Consider the following 27,035-nt stretch of genomic DNA (forward strand, 5'->3'; position numbering starts at 1 on the left):
ATGTTCTATATTTAGGGGATAATTAAAGACTTCTTAGGAGTAAAAGTCAGATCATCTATAATTAATCTTATCTTCAAATTCTAACAGTAAATAGAGTTAGCACAAGAATATTAATGAAGGAACTTAATATCGTTTGCTAAGAGAGATTTGACCATTTAATAAGAGAATTTAATCTTAGTTAATCTATAATACGACTTGAAAGAACATTGCTTAAAAGAATTACTTGGTAGAAATATATTGTAGCTGCCAACTGAGTTTTGAAAGAAAAAAGAAGAATTTAAACATTCTCGATCGTTAATTTAACCTCGTCAGAGCCATAAAAGAGTTTGATTATCAATATTATTAGAAGATCATGAGATGCAACATGCATTGGGATTCTCATCACTGAATAACTGAGGAGGTGGTATTCTCTCTATCACATACAGTGGGTGGTAATAATGCATCATTCTCTTCATGTTTTCCTCATCAACGTTGATGATGTCTATATTTTCTACTCCTTCCTTCTTCCCTTCATCTTCCTTCTTCTCATTTTTTTCAGGGTTTTCACCACCACCACCACCCTCTTCTGCTGGTTTTTCCTCTTCTTTCTTCTCTTCTTTTTTCTCTTCAGCTGGTTTTGCTTCTTCTGCTGGTTTCTCTTCTTCTTTTTTCTCCTCTTCCTTCGCTGGTTCAGGTTCAGGCTCAGGTTGTGGCACTATCCTGGCCTGCTTTTTGGTGCGTATATAAACATATTCAACTAGTTTGTTTGCCTCCATTGTCCCAGTCACTGTGACTTTGCTGCTGCTAAAATCTGTCACTGCTGTTTGCACTCCTGTAATCAATAGAAATCAAACACTTGTAATTAAGGAAAATCATCAGACCAACACAGTCCATTAATCATGTCTATATCAAACCCAGACCGAATTCATTCGAAGTGCGATCCTGTGTGGACCTTGTCCATGCCAAATTTCATAAAAATTAGCATGTGAATCATGTTCAAGCTGACTCTACCCTCAAAAATTATGTGCAGCCATGTTCTTAATTTCTGAAAAAAGAAAGTAAACAGAGATCTTGAGCCTAGCTAGGTAGTTTTTTTACATGTGTATCAAATGAAAGAGAACAAATTAATTAATTTAATTACCTCTCATTTTGAGAATCTTTTTCTTTAGTTGCTCTGCACATGCTTCACAGTGCATGTTGATATGAAGCTCCACAGTTGTTAATCCACTTACCTGAAATTATCAGCATAATTTTTAACATTACAGCAATGTCTAATTAGTATTTAATCACTCAACTATCTTATTATTATTGGAGTTTAAAATTAAAATTAGGTGCCGCCAATACCTGTGAAGTAACAACTTGGGGCATTGGTTCACCCTCATTTTCAGGCAATGGAGACAAAACTTTAGCTCTTCTTTTGGTTTTCTTCATGATTTTATTACACACAGCTTGAGGTTCCACTATTCCCTTTATAGTCACTTGGTTTTGTGCCATATCCATCGCAACCGCCTCCACACCTGCAGTTAATGAAAATGTGTTTGAATTCATTAATTAATTTCTAGTTTCTTAACTTAATTTTCTATTTTTTGTTCCTTTACTAGTTAACGTGTGAGAGAGAGATATAGAGACCTCTAATCTTCATGATGGACCTCTCAATCTTCTTGGCACATCCCACACAATGCAAGTCCACAAACAAGACAAATGGAGATGGTGGCTTTGGTTCTTCCTTCTTTTCTTCCTCTGCTGGTTTCTCTTCTTTCTTCTCCTCTGCATTTTCTTTCTTCTTCTCCTCTGGCTTAGCCTCTGCCTTGGCTTGTTCCTATCAACAATTAATCAAACATCATCACATTGAACGAAATGCAAGCCCAAAAGTTTGCCAAAACCCAAGATAACAAAAACCATGCAAGCAAAACCATTCAATGATTACTTACCTGCTTAGCTTCTTCACCCATTTTCACTAATAAGAAGCAAGCTTATATTATTGACCTTGCTGAAAATGAAGTGATGAGCTAATTAATACAAGTAGAAAACTAGAAAATGGGAGGGAGAGACATGCAGTGGGAGGCCTAGATAATAAAGACTAGCAATCACAGTTTATTTGCGTACGTATAGGAGTGAGCGAGGATATTAATGGACGGTGGGGGTTTAATAACACAAAGTATAGAAATGTGATTCCAAGGCACATGGAATGCCACTACTACATGCACAAAGAAACTAAAGCTTGATTATAATATGGTTTCTTTCTGAATTCTTTTCAACCTCCAAAGTAATCATGCATAAGAGGAAGGGGGGAAGCAGTGAAGTAGGCAAATTTATGGAGAAATTAAGGGGAGATGAAGTGGTTAGGCCAAGGGGGAGAGAGAGAGAGAGAGAGAGAGAGAGAGAGAGGTGGAAAAGAGAGCAAAGCAAGACATTGAAAAGGATGACACATACTTCCAACACCACCGACTGATGTGATAAGTCATCTCTGTAGCTTTCTTGACAAAGTGATGATGTGTCAATTGTATGTGCAATGTAGGGAGAACAACCTGGATTCCTGGTTTCTCTGTGTCTAGCTCATTTTGGATCTCGTGTAGAAACTTATCTCCAATTTGATTTAATTTCTAGTTAGATTTACAATTAATCATGCAAGCGATTAGTGGTAATTAATGGATTAGTTTGTCTCTTCTCAAACTAACGTGTGAATAGTTATGAACATTTTCTTTCAGTCAAATTGTTTATTGCATAGCGAGAATCAATTCATGAATCTAGGTAAAAATGTCACCTTGAGATAAGACATGATAGAAATGTTCAAAAAGGATAAAGATAGGTGAAATATTAAAATCAGAAATATTTTTATTAATTGGTTTTCAGATAATAATATAAATAATATCTTGAAATTTATCTAATAATTTAAGTTATTAGGTTGAGATAGTTCTTTAACATGGTATCAAATCAGTTTTAATGACTAACTGATCATGAGTTCGAATATCATCATTTTCATTTATTTGATAAAAATTAAGCACAAGATAATGTGAGACTATATAAGTTTCAAGATCAAAAAACTTTAATTTTAAGGGGTGTGTTAAAGAATAATATAATCATATTTTAAAATCTTATACAGTTTAAACTATTAGGTTGAGATAGTTTTTATGAAAACAAAAACATAAAAATAAATTTATTTTAAAAATAATTCTAGAATGAATTCTTTTCCTTAAGTATAGAGCAATCATGTGTTCTATGTCCCAACAAACAATAACCAAATATATTTTATAAATTTTTATCTATATAATTAATTATAGTTTCATGTGTCAAAGTTACTGAAGTCACTAAATGATTTATTCAAGCAATAAAAAAAGAAAAACCATTTACTTTAATACAAAAGAAATCATTCAAATTCAATTAAGCTAAAAGTATATGAAATTAATTTCAGCAATGAAATTCAAAGTTATCATATAATAGGAAATTAATTATATTAGTAGCTGGATGATGCTTCTGAATTACAATGTCTAACAATTTTATGAATTTATATGATAAAGATTCTTTCTATTAATCAAACAAGTTAATACGATCGCGAGTACGTACTCTATTAATTCATCAGTACGTATACCTTGCGCCTAAACAATATTGGATAGCGTATAATTGACAATCCTATAGCACATAATTTCTTCATAAAGTGCCCTCATACAACAATCAGAAAGAACTTTCTCTGCACATTAGGGTTTAAGCAAGGTGGGTTTTTCCCCATTCTCATATAAAGTGGAGATGGATGAAACGTGGGGATGCGGAAATGTGATCAGTTCTGCGTGCAAATTAAGACGTTAATTAACAAATATGAAGGAAATTCACTAAAGTTGATATATCACATGGACATGGTCTGCTTGCCGCCCCTAACACTGCTAACCCTTTTCTCCGTTTCCCTGTTTCTTGCTTTTTTTGCATGTTGTTTTAAGCCCTAAAAAGAAAAGCTTTTATGGTTTTTACCACTGTCATTTTCCTCATCTCTAACACCAGATTGATGCGGCAATGGTTTCCACAAATATGAACGTTAATCTCCTAGCCGGAGTGGGATTGATTTGGCATCTTTTACCTTTCCATCAAAACCAGAGCCAACCAGCCTTTTGGTTCAACAAAAAGAAAAGATGGAAATTTTGCACCAATGCAGAAAGAAGTGGCCCAGCTTGCTTTGGGAGATACGTGTACATGACTCGGCATCCAAATTCAAGTCCCTACATTGAAATGTTTAAGAAATTCAGTCTAAAATCTCACAGACAAACGAATTTCACCGACCAACAAATTATCAATATTCTGGTGCAAAGTTTGAGAGTCCAGCCAAAAAGAAGCATGCCCATGGAGAATTTAGTTTGACTAAAATTGATTGCTCTAATGTTTTTAATCAGTAAAGGTAGAGATTATGTGCATGGCTGACAATTATTTGTTGTTCAAATAGATAAGGTGATTAAGAGGCTGTGATTTGATTAATTTACACTACTTTAAGAACAAAGAAAGTGATTAAACATGAGAAGATCGTAATCATTCAGAACTTTATCATGGGATGGCTGATTAATTAAGAGATCCTAATTTAGGAATCATATGCTCAATTACTCATTACCTTTGTTGCAAGTACCTAATTTCACAAGATTGTGTTATTCATGATTGCATTTACTTTGCTATCATCTTCACGTAAATGGACTTGTTGAGACACGGTATGTGTGAGTTGCAGAATATATCTCATATTTGTAGTGTTTGTAATTGCGGCCGGATCGTAATTTAAAAATAAAACTGAAATTTTTTGAAATTTTTTAACTTTATATTATTTTTTTGTTCGTTTTAATATACTGATATTAAAAAAAATTTTAAAAAAAAAAATTATTTTAAATTTCAAATCGAAAAATTATTCGAAAAACAATTTTTACCATATTTTCAAATAAGCACTAAAAATGAGAAATTAAAATTAAGTGACATGACTTATATATAAAAATAGATCATAATTCAAAAATCTAAATCCTGAATTGAATAGTGTTTATCAATGTATTTAATTTTTTTTAATTTTTATCTATAGAGAGAGATATACAAGAGGTTAATTCTATTTATAAGATGAAGATCTCTATAAACCTGGTATATATATTATTTGTTGGAATCTTCCAAAACTAAGGCATGTGGCATTGTTTGTCATTAGTATAATATTCATGGATTAGTACAATCATTAATTAATCTCGCTATTAACATATTGATATTATAAAGAAACAAAATTAAGTGATGATCGAGAACATGATGATAACCCCACTTTACAAACATGATTCGTCATTCTTCTTTCTTTTAATATGGCTACAAAATCGTCCTTTGAGAATCATGTGACTTTTACTAGTGAAACATTCACTTGATGCCAAGAACAAAAAGCTGAAGAAATTATTGAGATTGAGAGAGCATCAATGCATGGTTGTTTATAGCAGACTTTAATTAAAACTAATTGGTTAATTAATTAAAACATTCACCTGTACTGGGGAATGACACAGTGGTAACGACAGGGTTAGGGTGACTTGCACCAGAGATTAGGTTGGCGCCCACATTAAGGAATGGCGTTTGGTTGTCATTTTGAGAATCCAGGCGAGCATGCATGATTACGAGCGGTGTATTTTTCTTTTTCTTCCCTTTTTGTCTCCGACGGGGCCACCCTCGGTTAGACCATCATCGGCCTTTCTTTCGCCCTCTTACTTTTGGTTAGGCTAGCTAGGGATTTGTTGAGCCAATAAGAAGAGGTTCAGCTGGATAAATACAAGGCGTGGTTGGCTTGTATGGGGTTCGGTTGGACCTTCTTGCCCATCTTGAAATTCTCTAGATTAAAAAGAAGTCTACTAACCCTCTCAATTGATTCTTTAATATATTTTGGCTTAATGAATTAGAAAGAAAGGTCGAGCCAGCGCAACTTAGGCACCTTATGATTGTATTTTTTTTTTTCCCGGTGAGTCGTTGTGACGATCATTGTAGCAATTGTAACCTTCATGAATTTTTTTTTCATGTTGATGTTCATTCATTAGGACCCTCAAGGAACCTGAACTACATCTAACCTTCATGTTGATGTTCATTTATTAGTGCTAACTTCTAAATTAGGTGTATTGACCTTGCCTGCTTTCCTCTATGCTCCATTGGGATGTCTTCACAAGCCTCTCACTTTAAAGATACATTTCATTTTGCAGAAAGGCATCCTGAACTCAAATTGTGCAGCAAACATGGCCTCTTCCGTGACAAGGTTATAGCAGATCATACTAGATAAACCCTGTGCCATATTCCCAGCCCTCTCGCCAGCATAACATTCATTGAATACCCTGCCCACCGTCGGAGCCTTCTATTCTGGATGTGAATCTTCATTGATACCATAGAGTCCCAAGCACGTGTCACTTCAAGAATTTGTCCAATGCTAGTTATTAAAAATAGGCATCCCATCCAACCTAAAATGGAGTAGCTTTTACAGCAGTCCATTGCCACTTCTACTCTTTTTATCTCCAAATAGTCCAAAGAGTCCTGAACCCATAAAGAAACTTGTTTTGCAAGTCTTGTAGCTGCCCAAACTCTGCTTCTATCATCTTTTCAGCCCTCTACAGCCATGGAATACCATTCACAATGACCTCATCAAATGCATGTATGATCATAAATAATACCTGTCCGGATGCAAAGAATGCAAACAAAATACAAGGCACGTTTGTGAAGTTGATTTGGATCTGCAGAAATCTTTTGTTATATTATATACCATGAAATCTTCATTAGTGTTTGGAATAATTAATATTGCTCAATCTTTCAGGAAAAGAGTGCAAGCAAATGTAGCTCTGGGAAGGACATCCCTTGGTAAAATAGGTCGAGGGGCAACCGAAGTTCGCATAGGATTTTGGCAACATAATCATTTACCTGGACAGGGAGCTTGAAGCAGCTTTTGGCACTTCTGCAGAACAAAATAGCTGCACCCGTATCCAGGTTGCTCACCAGAATCTTCTTCAGAAAGAGGTGATTGCATTAACCAGAACTGGATGGTGATCTAGAATCAAGAGTTTCATTACTTCTTCTTTTTTTCCCCTGATTTTTACATATCCTGCCACTACATATAGAGACTTTATAGCATGGACCACTATTAACTTATTCATGATCTTCCATGCTCTTATGATGTCTTATTCTCTACTGTGCTGCAAATTGTTGATGCTCATTCAGATAAATCTCTGCCAGGGCAGTGTGCAATGCTGTCCCAATTGAAAGAACGTCCTCATCAAGAAAGAAGTAAGGTGAGTGTAGGGAGTGAATTGCACCCACGTTTTCATTTCTAATTCCAATATCGAGCATGACTCCAGGAATCACTTCTTGATAGAAGGAAAAGTCCTCAGCTGCCATCACCTTCTGACCCATCTTGAAATTCTCTGGATTAAAAAGAAGTCTACTAACCGTCTCAACATGCAAATTCAATTTTTCATCATTCACGGTAGCAGGATATAGGGGAACATCTTCCTTTTCATACATGTCTACGTGCGCATGACATCTGTGGACAGCTGCCTGGCCTTCAACAACCTACAAGCAGTTGTAATTATACGAGCATGATTTACTTTTCATTAGCTACTTCACAGATTCTATCATTCAGTCGGTGGTTAGTAACCTAGGTTATGAATAATCAAATTCAAGATGGTAGAGCCCAACACAGAGAATGAAAACTTGTGCGGATAATTAAAAAATCCTACTACCTCTAAAGACTATCATTTAGGACAGCAAGGCATGAACTTAGGAGTTTGGAGGACCTTTATTGAAAGTATTTAACTGGGTTGAGAAAGAAGAATATGCAATTCTGTTTTATACATATTTTTATAGCAAGATAAACATATGCCAACATGCACTTTGTATGATTCGTTCCGTCAAATTCAAAGTGAAGAGGTTAATTGATGCCCCTTACCTCTTTCAACCTCCGCTGGAGTTGATGTAAGCTCTCAGTCGTAAGACTCCTCAGGGTGCCCCCAAATTCAAAATATGGTGGAATTACATTCAAGGTAGTCCCTCCTCTGACATACGTAATAGATAGAACCTTCAGCCAAAAACAAAGCACCAGTTGTAAGACACAATAAATGTTTCACTTCTCTTTCATAATGTCGAAAATTATATATATATATCCAATGGTTCTGAAGTCTTCAAATTGTTTTAAATAAGTTAGATGGACAAAAAAGGATAAAGAGGAGGGGGAGAATAAAATTTATGAATATGTCAATGGGAGCTAATCGGAGGAATCCTCTGTTCTTTTATCGGTTCATCTAGGTTCCTGCAAAGTCAGAAAGTACCTTGGTCGAAGTGATTATCAACATATGGAAAAAAAAGAAATCTACTAGTGCAGATGTATAACAAGGGCATACCTGACTCTGGAGGGGATCCAGTTCTCTAGAGATGAGCTGTTGCAATGCCAAAATTGCAAATGATGCAGCAAGTAGTGGATCCACAGTATTATGGGGTACTGCAGCATGCCCACCTCTGCCTTCTATTTTTACTTGAAAGCGGGATGCTGCAGCAAAGACTGGCCCTGACAAGGATGCTATGGTTCCAGTGGGTATCTTGTAATTAACGTGCATCCCGAATATGGCTTCAGCATCACCAAGGGCACCATCTTTTATCATATGTGATGCACCAGCACCTCCCTCCTCAGCAGGTTGGAAAAGAAGTCTCACCGTTCCCTTTATAACCAACCAAAGTATCATCATTATATATTTAAATTTACAAGATGACCAAAAGAAAGAAAGAAACACAGAGCGTACATGGGCATATAAACTGAAACATCAAAAAAATAAAAAGCAGAACTCTAAAGGCATCCATTGCAACCACTGAATGATTGGACAAGCGACTAATCTTTCTACAATTACTTCTTAGTCTGATGCCAGTCAAAATAATTATCCACTTCTAACATCATTAACATAAGAAGACAATTTCCGTCCATGCTAGAAACAAATTACAATCTTAACATACAAAATCAGACATGATCAGGAAGTCGTCTTCATCACCATTAGAAGGATTAAAAACACACACAGCCCTCTAAAAACCCCAACTTCACAAAGAAACAAAAGACTAACTAACCTACCTTAAGCAGATGTTTCCTTTCATTAAGCAACTTAGCAGCACCAAGGAGCATAGTGGTATGAGCATCATGACCACATCCATGCATTTTTCCATCAACTTTACTCTTATGCTCCCACTCCACAAGCTCCTACAAACCATAAACAAAACACAATCAAAACCAATAAAACAGAAAGTTCCAATCTTTAAACCAAAAAAAAGGACTACGAAGCACATTACTTGCAGGGGAAGTGCATCCATGTCAGCACGAAGAGCAACAACAGGAGGTGAACCAGAGCCAATTTGAGCAACAATCCCAGTTTTGGCAAGTGGGTATGTGTAAGAAATAGCAAGTTTATCAAGTTCACTTCTAATAAGAGCACTGGTATTGTGTTCCTCAAATCTGAGTTCTGGATTCTCATGAATTTGTCTTCTAATGGTTATTAACCAGTCCTTGTCTCGTTGGGATGAGCTTAGAAGATGTTCTCTATAGGTTTGCCGATCGAAAGTGGACTGAGACGAATCAAAACATACAAGTACTGAAAGAAGGACTTGGAATAGTATCAAATACAAAAAAGTTCCCATCTTTATTGCTAGTTCTACTGTAATTCAATTCTCAAAGTGATAAAAACAAGTTTCGCAACGTACAGGATTAATGAACTACAACAAGAAGATTCAAGTGAGGGAGTTGTCGGCAAATGACTAAGAAGATTGAAAATGACAAACTTTGTAGATCATTAGTCTTTCATTAGTATGTTTCAGTATCTGGAATTTGTTTTCTGCAAAGGGAACAACATGGGGTGGTGGCGCAGTTGGCTAGCGCGTAGGTCTCATAGCTAAAGAGCGATCCTGAGGTCGAGAGTTCGAGCCTCTCTCACCCCATTATTTATTTTTGTTCCGAAATTCTAGTCCTCACCTGACAATGTTGCCCCTCTTCTTAGCACAGCATTACAAGTAATTTGCTTTCCGTAAATAACTAATGACATTTCCTGTGTTCTCTTTAGGGTTACCCTATGTCCTCTCACATACCAACAGACAAATAGAAAGTCATGTCTCCCTAAGCTTAGTGGACTGCCTTCGACTCCAGACCTGCAAGTCTTGGACTTTGGCTTGTTTGGGAATGCCGAGGCACCAAGAAAGTAAAGCAGAAAGTAGGGTGGAGGTGATTTGCACAACGAATGATCATGCAAAACATCAACTGCTGGAGTTGGCAATTGGTAGAATTTGATCAAGAGAAACAAACTATCCACACAATAATTCCATAAATATTCAAGCACCAAAGATTTTTATACAGAAATATGCCAACATAGGCATGAAATTAAGCCTCTATAAACAAGATGTACAAAAAAGCTTGAACTGGTAAAATGTCGAATATAAACAGATAGGACTCGGTCTGAACATATAGTAAGTTAACTGACTACTTGAGATAATATACATCAATAGTGGCCTACAAAATCTATCCCATAAGCTTAATTAGTAAACCCACCCCGAAAAAAAGAAAAACTAAACCGGGAAAACTGAACAGAGAAAAGGTCCCTAAGCGGTATCGAGAAAAAAGTATCTACATCTGCTCACTGAGACTGCAAACAAAACTGCTAAAACAGCTACCCTAAACATGGTAATCGACCAGATGGAATCACATGCAGAAGAAGCCTTCGAGAACATAAATGAAACCTTGCTGAGCATAGAACGATTATTCTTCACGGCTGTTCCATTGTTAGGTATCAGTTCTTCAGAAAATTTAATGGTTTCACTAACTTTGACAAGGGTAGGTTTCAGCTGTTCATCCATGGCATTAGTATAACTGTCTTCATCCATGGCATTAGTTTCACTAACTTTGATCTCCTGCACGTGGTAATTCAACTATACTCAAATACATATTTAGGTAAACATTAGGCTTTTTATTCAGCATCATTGTACAGACTTCTCACCTTTGTCACAATACACTCGTATTCAAGTTCTCCTTCTCCAGAGTTAAAATCTTCTGACTTTGTGCTGAACTGAATTGGTTGGACTTGGAGCTTACACTGCAGACGCAATCTTCTTGGTGCATCACCTTGTGTATTGAAATTCCTGCCAAATTGTCGATTTCGTGGATTGTGAACCCTGGTCCTTATTCCATTCCAATTAGTGTCACTACCACCAACTTCATTCGTACTGTTGCTTGGTTTGTTGAGAGTATTGAGCTGGTCTGTGGCAGAAATTGATGCTACACTTTGCAGGGCGTAAGATCCATTTTGTAATGAACCCAGATAGATCGGCTGCTGATGCACATTACTATCATAAAGCAGAGTTGAAGAAGGCTTCTCGTCAATGTTCCCCTCAGGAAAGACAGCACCCTGAAACCCTTGTTCAATCTGTAATGAGATGGAAGTGCATGGTTAAATTTCTAAAGGGCATAAATTTATTTGTAAAACAAGATAATGAAATTTAAACGAGTCCCAGAATGTGCAAGACAATGTGATATGCAGAAGTAGTGTGGCAGTTTCCACTCACCCTAATTGGTTCCATGTCAACATCCGAGCCACTGTAAGATACATTGTCCTCAACAACACGGAGCAAGCTGCCCCTAAAAAGGCTCTCACTTGGAAATGATGAATTGCTCTGAAAGCTAGGCACCTCATAAAAGAGTTCATCTGGCTGCTTAAGTATGGAATCAATGAATTCAGAGGTATAGTCATCTGTTTCATTTCCAACATTATGAGATTGCAGCCCTCTGTTACTGCTGCTCAAATCGTTGTTGCTATGATTAAACATGGAGGAAGATCCCACTGCTTCTTGGACCTGCTCATGGACTGGTGGAAAAAGCTCGTAATCTAGAGCCTGTGGTGGGGAGTCAAATAACCAATTTAAGGCTTCTTCCAGCTGTAGCTCCTCCTACAAAATGCATTAAAAAAAGAAGCAAAATTAATTAATTACTTGCAGATTGCATTTCTCTTACACTGAAAAGGTCATGCTGTACACATTAATAATTGTCTTCCATCTCACCTCAGAAGCTGGTAAATCAGCAGTTTGATCTACTCCTTCAGAAACACCAACGCTGCGGCTTGGAAATTCAACTGGCGCTACAACCTCAGAGGTTGTTGTATTTGCCGGAGATGCCTCAGTCAGTGGTTGATCAGATTGTGTAACTTCTGGAGACGATTGAGCGGTGGTAGGAGACGAAACAGTAGCTTCAGCTTCATCACAGTTCGGACTCTCAATGCTCTCATCTTGTTTCTTAAACAAACGACAAAGAACAAAGGCATTCTGCATTGCATAACATTGTCCAAAGTTATCAAAATCGAACTAATAGCTATATAGATACCAAGCAAGCACAGAGGGTTTAAAACATCTTATGTAATGAGCATCATTTGCAAACAGACCAAAAATAAAGTGCCATAGCCATTTATTTCTAAATTTTTAAGCACCCAATGGCGTCAATCAATCATGGATGCTGCGGTTTAGGCAGCAAAAGAAATCAATCAATCAAACAAACAAACAACAAAGCACCCTAATGCACCCTACATTGCATGAAACTATCCAAAACAACTGTCCCAATAGAAATGGAGCAACCATAATAACTAAAAAAAAAAGAAAACAACACTATCAAAAACGACCATTATTTTCCAAATTGACAAAGCACACAAGCTGTCGAACCTACAAACATGTAAGCAACAAATGAGACAATTCAATCAATGGAAAACATCAAAGCTCTAAACTTCACAACAAAAACATAAAACCAGTAACCAAAAACTTATTTTACCTGGCCAGGCTTAGTTCCATCAAGCTCCTCTTCAGTAGCACGATACTCATGCATAACCCAATTAGTCCTCTTCCCCTTAGGAGCACGTCCAGTATAAAATACTAGAGTCTTCTTCATTCCAATCAATCTATTTCCAGACTTTATCTTCCTATCCTTGCCAGTTGCCTTCCAATACCCAGCATTTGTTGCTCTATTCTGCCTCGATCCATTTGGATACTTCCTGTCTAATGGACAGAAAAAAAACCACTCTGGATCCTTGTTCTTTATTATCGACAAGCCTACAACAACAACGGAACAAAACAAACAATTTTTCGAGATTTAATTCAAAAGACACAAAAAGGAAGGATTTTTCACCCTTTGTAGTATTTATGCATGCATTTATGTACCTGGTAAGTCCCAAGGTTCCCATTTGCAGACATCAATTTCACGAATAACTCTAACTTTATCATCTTTTCCATTGATTTTTTGTCTTAAGTAGTAATTAACTAGTTCTTCATCTGATGGTCTGAATCTAAAGCCTAAGGGCAGTGAATTCAAGTTCAAAGAGAAAACAGCCATGGTTTTCAAAGAAAAATAAACCCTACACCCAATTTACAAAGAGGAGAAGACGAATAGAGGATAAAAGATTCAGTCTTGAAGATATTTTAAGGGCTCCATTAATGACATTTGAAGGAAACTACAGAGAAAGTGAAGGCCTCTTCTTGTAACCCATCCCGACGCGTTTAAATAAATAATAAAAATAAAACACGACACCCTCGGATATTCCGCGTATGGGATTTCTCTTAATTGTTTACCCATGGTCGTGTCCTTATTTACCATAAATACCAGGGGATGGGGATGTGGTAGGGGTAGGATAGGGAAAGGGAATGTGAGTTGGAGGGTGGTAATTCAGATTAAGAGGGGCCTTACGCTGTCTAGTGAATGCTATCTTGACACGTGTGATGTTGTAATACGGTGGGGTCTACGCGTCTGACGTGGGTAAATATGGAAAGAGAGATGGTTTGAAAGGAGATGATAGAAAAGGAGGAAGAAGAAGGTGCCATGAAACATCATCCCTAACCTCCTCCCACAGGGTCACGCGGGCTTTTTATTTATTTATTTTTTAATGTTTTTCAAGTCAATTTGAGAGAATATTAAAAAAATAGTGAATTCATTAGGATTTGATTCAATTGGTAAAAGGAAAACTTTTTCAACCCATAGTTTTTTTTAAAAAAAAATACAAAGGTTTAATGTTTCTCTTTTTGGTCTCTCATTTGAGTTTAATATTAGACAATTCACTAATATTTTACGAGAAAAGAAAAATCATATGAGTTTCATGGGAATATTTCATTAAGAGGCTGTTTTTAACCGTGCTGCAGAAAAATTTAATATTTTTTTGTTTAAATTTTTTTAAAAATAATATTATTTTAATATATTTTCAAATAAATATTACTTTAAAAAATAATAATTATTACACTCACAAACACCTTTTAAACCGAGCCAAGATTCTGTTTATCAATTCATTACTATATTGACAACCTAATTAAGATAAAACGAAAAAATAATTTGAAAACCTATCTTGTGCATTAATTTTATATTTTATTTTACATGTATATATATTTTGGAGGACTAGAGAACCTTCTTTTTTTTCTTTCTTTTTTAATTAAATGGACAAACATGAAGATGTTATAGAGAGCAGAGCAATCATGCTCCACCACCACATGGATGAAATGTCCTTGGAAGGAATCCTAGGATTTCCCTTTCCTTTTCCTTTTCCTTTTCCTTTTCCTTTTTCTTTTTCGTGTGTATATATTTAATTATTTTCCTATTTTTTTTTAGGGTTTAGTTTGTAGTTTTAACTGTACCAAAAGAGCAGACAACGTGGGGGAGGTGAAGTGGGTTTCTCAAAAGAGGATAGTGATGGATGTTTGACCATTCATGCATGATGATGAGTGAGTAAACTCAGTTATCAAATCTATCGCCTTTACACTTTGTTTTAACAATTAATCTTCATCTATCCTATAGTCATTTCCCAACACTTTCCTTATATTATTTATGTATTTATTTGGGCTGTATTTCTAGTTTTGTACACTGGTTTTAAAACCTAATATTGGGTCAATTCAATACAACATTCGCCTCACATAAGTTAAGGGAATCAACTTATTTTACTTCAAAAAAAATATTAAAAAAATATTATTTTAGTTTTTAAAAAAATAAAAAAATAAATGAGCTAAGATCAAGTCAAACCTGGGTTAATCAGGTCCAATAGATTTACTTGGATTTTTAACTTCTAAGACTTTGAGATTTTTTTTTATATTATTTTTTCATCTCAAATATTATTCTGCTACTAAATTAACCCACAAAATTAGTTAGAGTTTTATAGCTATGGTTTTGGTTTTGGTTTTTTACTCTTCAAAATTATTTAGGTTAGGTAATACTAGTATTTTAATTAACGAGAACCATCCTTTTATCTAGAAGAGGCACAACTTTCATTCTTCATGACAATTATTTGCAAAAACTATACCGTTTTAGTACTTGTAATATTAAAAAAACATATTAATAGATGCACAAAGACAAACGAAACCTTATACAATTATTGATGTCTGAACTGAAAAATCTATTAAAAAAAGTTTGAAAATTTTCCAATAATTTAAAAATCAAATCCATTTATATTATTAACAAAGTGTTAATCCTCGCTTTTTTGTCAAGCTACCATAGCGAGGAAAGTAAATCTTCTAATATATCTCAACTCTCAAGATTACTACTGATTGATTTTCCTGTACAGGATTTCATTTTCCTAGTTTCTCTCCTCCCCATCCTCCATTCCAGTGAGCTTGGACCCCAAGAAATTTGTGCAGTGTGTGAAAGCTTGGACATCATTGAATTGAATCTAGTGTCTGTTTGGAGCTCTGATTCAAATTTTTTCAATGAAAAAACTTTTTTTTGAAAAAAAACAGAGACAAGCATACAAGAATCTTGATGAGATAATACGAACTTTATAGTGAGATATTGTTGGTGATTGAACCTTAAAGAGACTAGGATGCTTTAGAAAAAGACACAGCATTTGGGATGGATAGGTACTCTTGCTGGGACCTCTCTAGCCCACAGCTGCTTTTGCTTTATAAAATCTAAAAGCCTCAAATCAAAGTAAAATTAATCCATCACTCCAAACATCATTGAAGATGATGCAAATGCCAAGTCTCTCAACATTTCCAAATATAAAATTTCCATCCAAGACAAGGGTGAAATGCCTATTCTCTTTGTTGCAAATTGTATATATGTACGTGTGTGTATTGGCACTCAATTTGTTGCTATATATGCTTGCTGGAATATTATATAATACGATGCTTTTATTTATTTATTTTTCTCGTATTTGAAAGCGATGATCTCTCGGATTAATTAGGGCTTTGCACATCCTTGATTATTCCTTGATAAAAAAGTTGATGATGAGGTAGTGGAGTTCTGAAAGCATACCTTTCCCTGTTCTCTTTTTAACCTTTGCATGCATGCCCCTACATGGATATACCTTTTTATTTTTCATAATTAAAGAAGAAGAAGAAGAAGAAGAAAAGGAAAAAGTAGGACGTGACCCGCTTGGAACCCTAAAATAATAATTCTGTTCACCAGACTTCTTAATTTTTGGTGCTGGAAATTGTGCCAAAAGTTGGGGATAGTTTTATACTTCTCATCCTCCCTTTGAGGCAGGAGCGATACTTAGATAGTTCGGGGGGTCGCTCCTTTTCAGTTTTTTCAGTTTTTTTTTTCACAAGTCCTCCTGCATTATATGTCATTGAAGCCTGAAATCTTTACATCTTATCTTTTGTTTTTGTACGGAACTTTCAAAAGGCAATTAAATTACGTGATTCATGAAGCGGCCACAAGAGTCAAAAAGTTTGATCCTAGCTTTATAGAAAATAGTAATCAATTTCGCAGTCTCAATCCTCTTTGGAAAAAAAGGTTAGGTTGTGAGGCTCTATAATCTTGTTGGCCATGTGAGGTAGATGGGTTCTATTTTTGAAACTTTGTGATTCCTCCAAAATTCACTTTTGTTGGGGTTTTTTATTTAAATTAAAAAAATACATATGTAAATTACATTTTAGGTTAAGATTTTTTTAAAAAAATACCTATATTCTCTACAGTTTTGTGGCTAGAAAAAATTGAGAAATATGAATTTTGGGTATTTTGGAATCTATAATGAGATAACAATTTTATGTGGCACTTTATAATTTTTTATTTTCTCATAGTGAGTTTCTTTAATTATCTAGCATGTGGAGTGAGCCTAAATTTCCAAACTATGTAAATTTCTTGTGCACTAATATGCTTATTATCTTTTTTATATATAAGATTTAATAGTTGTTTTTACAATCAAATTATATCAAAGCTTGCTTGGATATTAGTTGACTTTTATAATGGCAACAAAAGTACAACAGCTATGAAGTTTGATGTAGAAAATTTTAATGGTAACAACGACTTCAATCTATGGATTATTAAGATGTGTTCTTTGTTAGTTCAACAATTTTTATTTAAGGGAATGAATGATGAAGAGAAAGATCTTATGGAATGGGCATATAGTGCTATTTAATTTTGTTTATCTAATGAGATTTTGAAAAAGATTACCGATGAAACTATACTTATTGGATTTTGAATAAAGTTGAAAACTCTTTACATGATTAAATCACTAACAAACCAATTGTATTTAAAGCATGAGTTATATACTCTCTAGATGAAATAAATAAGGTATATCCATTAAAGATTATTTTGAGAAATTCAATTGAGAACCTTGCTAATATGTTGACAATCCATCTTGCAATTAATTTTAAATATTGCTTAAACTTGATTGGTTTGTGTAGTGCTTAAAAGATGCTTGGTGGGGATGATTAAAGAGGAGTTCAAGTTTTGTATGTCGGCTCAATTTAAACAAAGGTGAATATTTATTGGGGTTGTCTTAAATTATGGGCCCAAATAAAAAAAAAATACTCATATACTTAATCCATATATAAAAGCCTAAAATTATTATATTTTAGAGTTAAGATTTATTTGTAAGTGTCTACATTCTCTACATTTAAGTAACTAAAAAGTAGTGAGAAAATATGAGTTTTGGGTTACTTTGAGATTTTGGGTGAGAAAACAATTTTGTATGATATCTTGTAATTTTTTATTTTCTCATTGTAAATTTCTCTTATCATCTTGCTCGTGGAATATGTCTAAGTTGCTAAATCACATAATTTTTTTGTGTGCTCTTGTGTGGTTAATGTGCATATTATTTTATGTCTGATCTCTACTTGTCAATTAGTTTGAGATTTTAGGGTTGTTTTCACAATAATTTTTATATTTACCTATAATTAAGTGAACTGCTTATTGAATGTTAAAGTTATTAAATCCGGTCTTAGACTTCATCATGAATTTTACTAATTAACTTGAATTATCGTGTTAATGAAGACAATATCATCTACTTTTTTTAAAAAAATATTAAAATAGATTTTAATCTGACGAGTAAAGTCAATCCACCCAAGTTTCCCTCCATGCCGGCTTTAATAAATGAAGCTAAGGTAAGTGTAACTTGTTTGTTTGGGAAGATCAAGAGTGACAACCCATCGTTTAACACAGTAAAGGGTCACGTGCGATTGTCCCATCTGTACCATACGTGGCCACATATACTAGTGGGTTCCATTGGTGCGTGTAGGCAAGTAGGGTCCATGGGGGTGCAGTTGCGACGGACACAGCTATACTTGACACCCGCCATGCATTAACGTGACATCCCAAGCTTTTTCTATAGCTCCATTGAATCTCTCTGGATAATCTAGAGATACTCTGCTTCTAAATAACAGATCGACAAGATCAGGGAATCTAGTGTTTCTTGTACTGATCGCTCTCTCAACCTTAAAAACCAGCAGATGATCAGAGTTCCAACGTTCGACTCTCTGCCTTTAGGACAAGTCAAACCTAGCCCATGAATCCAAATTGAGGCTTCACCTACATGAAAATGTTTGAAGGCAACTTTTTTTCAACCATGGTTGCCTGAGAGATGCATTATAAAGGAAAACAGATAAAAATATGGATTAGATTCTGAGGTTTTTTTCTCTACAATTTGATGAATTACTATCACTACTTGTATTTATAACAGCATATTACAGAGTCAGGGCAAAACTCTATTATAAGAAGATTCTTTTATGCCTACATCCTAAATACGGCCAAAATGCTTGAAGCACTCTGCTGTTGCCCTCACCAAAAGCTACAAAAGGTGATGCCTGTCTACTTCTATCCACAAGAGTAAATTTCCACAGATGCTCTCTTTCGTTTATTCACTTCTTCACCTTGTTCCTATTTCATTGTCAAGGAGCAAACAGATGAAGCACAACCTGGAATCCAACAAGGAGACTGGCACAGCGAATCCAGTCCATCGGTTCCCAACAGGAGTCCTTGAATATTCAAAAGCAAGTCCATTGGAGAGTTTGCTGCAACATGTCACCCTCTCAACTTTGACATTCTAAAGGCTACTCTATTACATTTGGAGAAAAAAACTGAAAGAGAATTCAAAGCCTCTCACTGGATAATTCTTGTGCCTGTTTTAGCAACCCTCTCGTGACAACCTGTTTGCGGCCCCTCATGCTGTGCTCGTTCATTCTGTTCTGAAGTCTTGTGCCTAGTTTGCTTTCAAGGACTGTCATGATATCAATTGTGAGCATGGCATTCTTATTGGTGAGAACACCACCGTTAGTCGGGCATGATCTGAAAGAGAGTAGTTCTCAGGCCACATTCCTTTCTCTACTTCAGGAGGGAAGAGAACAGCATTCTCCACACTGAAACCAATTGTTTGCTCTTCTCTACCCTTAAGATTATCGTCTTGGATTTCATTATCTTTCTCCTCTGACCATGTAGGATTCCAAATTCGCTGCTGTAATTCCAAAATCCCACAATGTGAACATCATAGTTTAGAACACTTTTTAACAGGTATTAACATATGTCGAATTGCTTTCTTTTCTGAAACCAATATGATAAAACAGATATGACAGCAAGCCATGTAGCAGATATACACATTTTGACGTAAAGATCAGCAAATACATGGAAGCCTTTCATCTGGTTAAAAACATAAACAAATGTTGGCAAAAGTACAACTGATTTGTGGATTGCAGAAAGTATTTTAATTTGAGCTCAAGCAACCTGGATTGCCAATCCTGGTGCTACCACAGCTTGCTAAAAAGGCAGTTGCATTGTGAAAAATTGGTGTGGTAATCAGAGTATCCTGATGCTTTCGTAAATTACAGCTAATGCGACATTCACTTTTTAGTTGGTTACCTGAAATTCTTTATAATCAAGAACACCATTCCCATCAATGTCTGCCTGCACCCACAAATCCTTTGTTTCTTCGTCGCTGAGTCCATAACAGTGGCCGGTTAAGTTAAGCTGCAATATTTAGAACATTGTTATGTATGAGTTGTCAAGGAAATGAATAAAAACATCTTACTAAGCAACCGCATTGATAGGAGATAATATAGCTTCCACTTATCTTACCTGTTGAAGAGCTTCACAGAAGCCTGAGTAGGTAATGCAGTCACTATCACTATCAGCCTTTAGAAAGGCAAAGGCATCTTCTTCTGTCAGGGAAGCTCTCCGTAGCAGATACTGAAATGGAAAATTCTATTTCAGAGATAGAAACTCAAGAATTGTTCTCCCAAGGCTGATCAAATTCTATTTTTAAATTCCATGTCCCTGACTTTACAAAACCAACGCAAAACACAAAAAAAATGTACGGGTTCACTCCAAAACAACCAGCTTAGCAACAGTTTCTATGGGACATTAAGAAGTAACTGGAAGTTGCAGAAGAGATGAGAAATTACAAATGCCTTAGTTGACAGAAAGTTGGCGTCCTTCTTGCTGTGAAGTGGCACAGATTTTAGGTCATTATGGGATGTCTCTTCAAAGAAGAAACATTAACTAGATGACATCCACAAGATAAGCTGGCTTGCTAATTTTTTATTTACACTGTCCAGCCTTATGCTGATATTATTAAGTGACCATCAATTGAGTTAGAGGAGGTGTAGATAACAAAGAAATGTACAAATGAAGCCCAACAATAAACAGAGTGAGATCGTTGAAGTGTTAAGAACATGCAAACAGAGAATTCCAGGTTAATGTTTAAGAATAAAAATCTGACCTTGAACATGCCAAATACTGCTTCACTCCAACTTGTTTTTAGTAGCTTGCGGTATCTATTGGGATTAAGAAGCCATATAAAATCCACGCCACAAATATTTCCACGATGATTAAGGTGGCTAACCCACTGAGCACAACACATGAAAGGAATGAGAAATTTATGCATCGGATGTAACCAACAAAGTGATTTCTACCGAAGAAAATAAATTGTTACTAGTTTGAACATGAAAATAAGGACCTTGTGAGCATCTGCATCAGTGTACTGATGAGCAGTATCATATGATGATACAAAGCCTTGTGACCTGAGGAACTTGTAAACATGCCCCCGTTTGCTCCCATTCCAGTCACTGCAGAAAGTACAAAGTAAAGGTTAAGGAATACAATGAGTGTGATTGTGTGAAGGGCATAGAATCTACCAAGTGGGAGTAGTTTCTTTATGACATGTGTCATGTGATCATGTAATTACCCGCAAAGCATAATAGGCGTTGGGCTAAGCTTGTTTTCTTTCTGATAAGATTCCACATACTGCAGGATTTTGTAGACCTGTTGTTGCAATCATAGAACACAGGCCAAAACCAAGGATAGTGAGAAGTTACTTGTGAAGAAGATAGTAAAGAGAAAAACTCGGTGGAAAAATGTACTTACCTGATTCAATCTCACAAGAGACAAACTTGAATCATGAGGAAATAACAAGTGGGTATTGACAATGAGAATTTCTTGGCGAGTGTCATTGTTCCGGCATGGTGAACAAGGAGCAGCTAATTCAACATGTAACAACTGAGCAACTCGATCCCCGCAATCATTGAACAACAATTCCCTATGGTTAATAACTCTGAAATAGTCCTTGAGCACAGCGATCAGTAGGCCTGGGATATCATACAATGACACAGTATGTTCGAAAGGATTCAACAAAAGAAAATTTTGCTCATTGTTTCTTCTGCAATTCATTTGTATCTAAGACCAGTTTATTTCCTCAACAAAAATCCCCAACCTCCAACAAAACTTAAAGCTCTTTATTCCTATTTTTGAAAACATGGAAGAATTCTCCTGAAGATAGTGAAAGAGAACAGGAAGCAAAGGAATTGGTCAAATTTGGAAGATTTCTTCCATATTTTGTCCAAATTCGAGATATTAAACCACTAGGCAATAGTGATGGGACAATTGATGAAACAAGAAACATCAAATGCAGATTAAATTAGCAAACTCCTGGAACATGGCCTATAATGTCTGATTACAGGAAGTCCAACATGATCCAAAAATTGTATAAAAGTTTCGATCTTTGCACAAAATGGTAAACTATGAAATAACAGAATTCATTAAAAAAAATCAAATTTTAAATGTATAAACAAAAGGGATTCCAGAGAAAATTCCAAGATGAGAAATGAAGAAGAAAGGTAGGTACCAACCATCACCACGGTTGTTGGTTCGTGCAAGCTTGAAATTGAGATAGCCTGCATCACCTAATCTCTTCTCATACATGTTGACCAACTCTTCATTTCCCAACCAAAATTCCTACACCAATTTGAAACAATCAACAAACAAATCCAAACAATCACCAAAACCATAAAGGGACAGAGACAAAGACAGAGGCAGAGAGAGAGAGAAGAACCTGAAGACAAATTATGGAAGATCTTTCACGCAACAAGGAATCCAAAATCCTCTGGTTTCTGACAAGCCAATAGGCCCTGTAATCACTTTCACGTGAATTCTGATCCTTATCATTGTTAATGTTAAGACGTTTATAGATAGGTGCAAGAATGTTAAACGTTGTACAAGTTATACAAGGTTGTTGCCGATGATCTCTCATTGACATTGATGATGATATTGCATAACTCCCTATTCTTGATATCCTTCTTGATCTCCTTTCCCTTCTCATTTTTTCTCTCTCTCTAACCTTTCTTGTATTCAAATTTCAAAACAAATCATCAAATTCTGATGCACCACAACAGAAAGAAATAAGAAGAGATGACAAGTGGGGTGGTGGCAGGGGAGGAGGGGAAGCTAGTTTTGACGGAAAAGGTTGTGGTGGCAGTAATGGAGACCGTTTTGAAGCAGCCAATCAAAGGAGGAAGGCAATAGCAACACCACCACCACCACCAACAACAACAACAAGAAGAATAGCAAGAATATTGTGAAAATGGTGGTGCGTTGCGACTAAAGAAAGGCAACCTCATTCACTTGAGTCTTCATTCTTGTGCGAGGTCTACGCTTTATATAGTCACTGCAATGCAATATGGTTATGACTTAATTTAATTAACCGTTGCCTAAAAAAGTTTATTGCAATCAATATGCCTATTATAGCTTAGTTTTTGCTTTATAGTCTATTTGAGAATTAATTTTTTAAAAAATATATTAAAATAATATATTTTTTAATTTTTAATATCATTATATTAAAACAATTAAAAAACATTAATTTAAAATTCTTAAAAAATTAAAAATATTAAAAAATATAATTAGATCGTAATGGCAAACGGTGCATAGTGATATATAAGTTTGTTTTTATTTTTTTATTTGATAATAAAATATATATTCAAATGATTTTAATTGTGCATTCTTCTTATAAATCCGGAGTACATATTAATAAATTTACTTGTGCAATATTCTTAAAATTTGAATCTAAAAAGTTAAAAAATGAATATATTTCCTTAATCACTAGAATAACCTCTCATGTTTATTATTATTGTTATTATGATAATTAGGAAGTTGGGTTCATAACTTTACTCTCAAGTGCAAGTCAGTCGAATATCAAACAAGTGCATAATCAAGTCGATGTATATGTTGGTTGAAATGAAATCTATGAATTTGATCGGCAGCTCATAACGATGGAAGAAGAGAGATTCTTACGTTTATGGGAGGCAAAACTTAGACCATAATTTTATTAAGGCATCCTAATTTAATTAATGAACTATTCTTGTAAGTTGTAAATTGACTTGAAAATAAGGTATTTTATAATTTAAAAATTACTTATAAATACATCATCATGTAAGAATATTGAATAATACGGTATGATTACATAGGAATCGAGGGTATTTTGTCCTGGTGTGAAAAAACTGGCTTGATAAATTCCTATAGACTCTCATCCTACCAATTCGCAAGTTCTTTAAGTATTATATGAGCTCCATTTATATAGATTGATTGATGTATTAATTACAAAAAGATGCGATCATGATCTCGATCAATATATAAAAAATGCTGCTATAACGTTTGCATGTTTTTTCTTATTTTTGTTCCCTTTAGCTTGTAATTTTATTAATATTTATTCATGCTATTGTGTCTAACATTAATTAATTATGTCGTTCCTTCTCTTTGCTACACATAAAACACCATAGAAATGTGCCAAAAACATATTTGAGGTGAGCAAAGCAAGGTGTGGAATGAATTTAAGACAGGGGCCACTGTATTTATAAGGGATATGTGGGTATAATTATGAAGAAATAATAAGCATGTGCATCAATTTGCATGGAGCCCCGCATAATTTTTAGCTTTCCTGCTGAGAAGTTGTGGAGAGGCCTCTGCCACAGAGTGAACAAACAAAGCTCGTCCACTAGCTCCTTGGTATTTATCCAATGATGTCCTTTCAGGGCTTGTTGGCGTTGGACGTATATATAAAACATGTATGTGCGCCAAATTCGTTTTAAGCCAAGGCCTAAGATCAAAGTATATGCTCTATAGTATCCATAATGCCACAGGGCTCCTTTTCAATACGATATGGAAATGCAAACACCATTTCACCAAGCATTATATTGTTTGGAATAAGAATAAAGTAAGGTAAATTACACACTATCTTTGCCAAATCGAAATACTTAATTCAAAAACAAACTACTCGAATTTATTAGAATTTATTTGTTATTGCTTGGTTTGGGATTTGAATTCTAATTATTAATGGATGATGAAATTTACTAGTTCAACACTATAAAAAAAAAGAAGTAATATTGTTAGTTCAATAAGGTGTTTGGAAAATCTTTAATTTGCCAACTCTTCTTTTAATTCTCAAATCAAATATAAGTGATAATGCAGCAAGTGAAACATGGAAAAAGAGAATTCTTTAAGCATTTGAATTAAGAAAATAGGCTAATTATAATGTTTGAAAAACTAGGGACAATATGTATTGATGTATGAGGAATATTGTAAGGAAAATTATGATTCAAGGAGGGTCATGAACACTAAGATTAAGGAGAGAAAAAAAAGATAAAGAAAGAGAAGAAGGGACGGCGGCTTAGGATATGGGGAAAGACTAAGGAGACTATGAGAAAAGAAAAAAAAGTAGGAGACCAGGATGACATAATTTAAGATAGGACAATGATGCATCACAAAAGCTACACTTCCATCAATTATTATGATTATTTGAAAGTCAATTAGTCTCAAGACACTGTCAAATAAGTTAATTATAAAAGAAATTAACATTTGAAGAACACATGACAAAAGGTTAATGAGGAAGTAGTACAAGTGAAGAGAAGATTAGTAATTAATTTTATTAATAATTATAATGTGTGATGAACAAGACGTGCAGGTAGCATTTCTTTGTTAGCTTTCGGCCCATGCGTGATGTGAAAGGTGGTGGTTGGTGTTTACTTTTGAGCTGCACGTAAAGCCAATGGCCGGCTTCTGTTCATCTCCCCTTGGCCCTTGACCCTTGACCCTTGACCCCTTCTTCTTCCTACAAGTTGGTATAATTCTTGGACTTTAGATCCTCAAGAACTTGAGCAGGATTAGCGTTCTTGTTAGTGTGCTTTTTAAGTTTCATGTTCTTGCTTCTAACCACTTGTCTCATATTAATTCTGTCTGCTGTCTGTCTGTCCATGTTTCTGGTCCAGCATGACTTTACTGCAATTTCAATCTAATCTGGCCCACGAAATATTTTCTCACATTTCAGTAGGTATTACCTTCGACAGTAAGCCTATATCAAGACCAGGCCTCTCGATCCTAACAATGTTATTAAATCCAAACCGAACAACTATATGGCCAAAACTATTAATCAATGGATCGTTGGTTCAATTAGTGATCCAACTATATATTGAGTCGATAATAATATATGTAAATATATTTTACTGCATATAAAACATAAATAAAAAAGGATGAGTTGCAAGTGCATAAATTTAGAAAACGAAGGTAACAAGTTCAAGTATAAGAGTTATAATTTTTTTTCCTTGTTAATCAGATCCATTGTTTGAATCGGTTAAATTTACTGCATTTGATTAAGTTTGATTTTAATTAAAAAAAATAAAAGTTATTAGTGTTTTATTATCATCCTTTACACTTTCTAAATATATATATTACATTGTTTATTGAAATAGTATAATGAGGTAAAATTATTTTTTCATAGAAGTTCGTTAGAGATTATGAGATAAATTAATTCATATATATCTTTTTACTACCTTGTTGTTTTTAAAGAGAAAAAAAACTTTATTTTAAGGGTTTTTTTTTTTACAATTATTTAAACAGTAAAATTACAATGATACCTTTAAAAGCAAAAAAATTATTAAACTTGTATAAAGGGTTTTTTTAGAATAATAACATTATGGAATTGCCCTTAAATTCAAAGAATAAGTATGATTTCAATGGTATTAGGAGCTGTTTGGTAATTTTTAAAAATTAAATATGGATATAAATTAGGGTTATCAGGTTATAATGTTATAGTTCTACTCAAATCCATGTTTTTTGAGCGTGGCTAAGAAATATTAGACAGATGCATAAATAAATTGTCGGTTGAAACTAGATCTATATATTGTCCACAAGAGCAGGGAAGAGGTCAAAGCACATTTGTAGGAAACGTGGCATAATTCATCGTCTAGCAAGTTCTTATCCCACCTCTTAACCAATCAGCTACACATTTGCAAATAGAGAGTGTGACTGTGATTATAGTTATTTTTAAAATATTTTTTATTAAAAAAATATTTTAAAAAATATTATTTAAAAATATTTTTAATATTATTACATTAAAATGATTTTAAAATTATTGAAAAATAAAAAAATAAATAAAAATATTTTAAATTTTTTAAAAAATACTTTTAACGAATGACTCATTAATTTATCTCCTAACAATGAATTAATTATACACATAATTTGTGTTCTTATAGCAATTAATAGCATGTAAATTGGTCAAAAAGCTAACTGATTAGATTCCACTCCA

The 27,035-nt window shown here is 34.7% G+C and overlaps 4 protein-coding genes and 1 non-coding gene across 7 annotated transcripts; 1 reads left to right on the forward strand and 4 right to left on the reverse strand.

The window, feature by feature from the left end:
• Window positions 1-273: 273 nt before the first annotated feature.
• On the reverse strand, window positions 274-2,347 carry LOC133678323 (heavy metal-associated isoprenylated plant protein 9-like). The gene is made up of 6 exons (XM_062100615.1): window positions 2,086-2,347; window positions 1,911-1,969; window positions 1,609-1,798; window positions 1,324-1,496; window positions 1,121-1,211; window positions 274-811 (listed from the first exon to the last, which is right to left on the reverse strand). The coding sequence occupies exons 2-6, from the start codon at window positions 1,929-1,931 to the stop codon at window positions 351-353; spliced, it is 936 nt and encodes a 311-aa protein (XP_061956599.1). The 5' UTR covers window positions 1,932-1,969; window positions 2,086-2,347; the 3' UTR covers window positions 274-350.
• Window positions 2,348-5,940: 3,593 nt separating this feature from the next.
• LOC133678538 (IAA-amino acid hydrolase ILR1-like 3) lies at window positions 5,941-10,143 on the reverse strand. Of its 2 annotated transcripts, XR_009835987.1 has the most exons (6): window positions 9,268-10,143; window positions 9,053-9,178; window positions 8,337-8,651; window positions 7,886-8,014; window positions 6,862-7,509; window positions 5,941-6,677 (listed from the first exon to the last, which is right to left on the reverse strand). XR_009835987.1 is itself a non-coding variant. In XM_062100880.1 (5 exons), exons 1-5 carry the CDS (start codon window positions 9,610-9,612, stop codon window positions 7,126-7,128), a joined length of 1,299 nt encoding a protein of 432 aa, XP_061956864.1. In that variant the 5' UTR covers window positions 9,613-10,143; the 3' UTR covers window positions 6,679-7,125. The 2 variants fall into 2 exon arrangements, 1 of the variants encoding a protein (XP_061956864.1); XM_062100880.1 differs by lacking the exon at window positions 5,941-6,677 and having other exon boundaries at window positions 6,679-7,509.
• On the forward strand, window positions 9,825-9,909 carry TRNAM-CAU (transfer RNA methionine (anticodon CAU)). Its single transcript is given in 2 exon segments — window positions 9,825-9,862; window positions 9,874-9,909. It is a non-coding gene; the product is annotated as a tRNA-Met (tRNA).
• Window positions 10,144-10,270: 127 nt separating the features above from the next.
• LOC133678537 (NAC domain-containing protein 91-like) lies at window positions 10,271-13,497 on the reverse strand. The gene is made up of 6 exons (XM_062100879.1): window positions 13,159-13,497; window positions 12,773-13,050; window positions 12,016-12,276; window positions 11,524-11,904; window positions 10,959-11,384; window positions 10,271-10,872 (listed from the first exon to the last, which is right to left on the reverse strand). Exons 1-6 carry the CDS (start codon window positions 13,328-13,330, stop codon window positions 10,564-10,566), a joined length of 1,827 nt encoding a protein of 608 aa, XP_061956863.1. The 5' UTR covers window positions 13,331-13,497; the 3' UTR covers window positions 10,271-10,563.
• Window positions 13,498-18,781: 5,284 nt separating this feature from the next.
• Window positions 18,782-23,088, reverse strand: LOC133678248 (uncharacterized calcium-binding protein At1g02270-like). Of its 2 annotated transcripts, XM_062100512.1 has the most exons (10): window positions 22,679-23,088; window positions 22,515-22,590; window positions 22,312-22,417; window positions 21,551-21,771; window positions 21,372-21,448; window positions 21,144-21,252; window positions 20,907-21,032; window positions 20,264-20,374; window positions 20,048-20,155; window positions 18,782-19,646 (listed from the first exon to the last, which is right to left on the reverse strand). In XM_062100512.1, the coding sequence occupies exons 3-10, from the start codon at window positions 22,382-22,384 to the stop codon at window positions 19,416-19,418; spliced, it is 1,056 nt and encodes a 351-aa protein (XP_061956496.1). In that variant the 5' UTR covers window positions 22,385-22,417; window positions 22,515-22,590; window positions 22,679-23,088; the 3' UTR covers window positions 18,782-19,415. The 2 variants fall into 2 exon arrangements, with proteins under 2 accessions (XP_061956496.1, XP_061956495.1); XM_062100511.1 differs by having other exon boundaries at window positions 22,515-23,088.
• Between the last annotated feature and the right edge of the window lie 3,947 nt (window positions 23,089-27,035).

Source organism: Populus nigra, chromosome 18 (assembly GCF_951802175.1).
Source record: "Populus nigra chromosome 18, ddPopNigr1.1, whole genome shotgun sequence".
NCBI lineage: Eukaryota > Viridiplantae > Streptophyta > Magnoliopsida > Malpighiales > Salicaceae > Populus > Populus nigra.

What these genes read in the sequence shown, in the direction of transcription:
- LOC133678538 (XM_062100880.1), bottom strand. Translation starts at nt 9,612, where the DNA reads ATGGGAACTTTTTTGTATTTGATACTATTCCAAGTCCTTCTTTCAGTA. An exon ending in TGGATCCCCTCCAGAGTCAG is followed by an intron (nt 8,015 to 8,336) that starts GTATGCCCTTGT and finishes TTTTGGCTGAAG; the next exon opens with GTTCTATCTATTACGTATGT. An exon ending in TCCAGCGGAGGTTGAAAGAG is followed by an intron (nt 7,510 to 7,885) that starts GTAAGGGGCATC and finishes AACTGCTTGTAG; the next exon opens with GTTGTTGAAGGCCAGGCAGC.
- LOC133678537 (XM_062100879.1), bottom strand. Translation starts at nt 13,330, where the DNA reads ATGGCTGTTTTCTCTTTGAACTTGAATTCACTGCCCTTAGGCTTTAGA. An exon ending in CTGATTTACCAGCTTCTGAG is followed by an intron (nt 11,905 to 12,015) that starts GTGAGATGGAAG and finishes TGCATTTTGTAG; the next exon opens with GAGGAGCTACAGCTGGAAGA. An exon ending in TTGACATGGAACCAATTAGG is followed by an intron (nt 11,385 to 11,523) that starts GTGAGTGGAAAC and finishes ATCTCATTACAG; the next exon opens with ATTGAACAAGGGTTTCAGGG.
- LOC133678248 (XM_062100511.1), bottom strand. Translation starts at nt 22,781, where the DNA reads ATGAGAAGGGAAAGGAGATCAAGAAGGATATCAAGAATAGGGAGTTAT. An exon ending in CAGTATTTGGCATGTTCAAG is followed by an intron (nt 20,375 to 20,906) that starts GTCAGATTTTTA and finishes TTTCCATTTCAG; the next exon opens with TATCTGCTACGGAGAGCTTC. An exon ending in TCTGTGAAGCTCTTCAACAG is followed by an intron (nt 20,156 to 20,263) that starts GTAAGATAAGTG and finishes TAAATATTGCAG; the next exon opens with CTTAACTTAACCGGCCACTG.
- LOC133678323 (XM_062100615.1), bottom strand. Translation starts at nt 1,931, where the DNA reads ATGGGTGAAGAAGCTAAGCAG. An exon ending in TGGGTGAAGAAGCTAAGCAG is followed by an intron (nt 1,799 to 1,910) that starts GTAAGTAATCAT and finishes AATTGTTGATAG; the next exon opens with GAACAAGCCAAGGCAGAGGC. An exon ending in GTCCATCATGAAGATTAGAG is followed by an intron (nt 1,497 to 1,608) that starts GTCTCTATATCT and finishes CATTAACTGCAG; the next exon opens with GTGTGGAGGCGGTTGCGATG.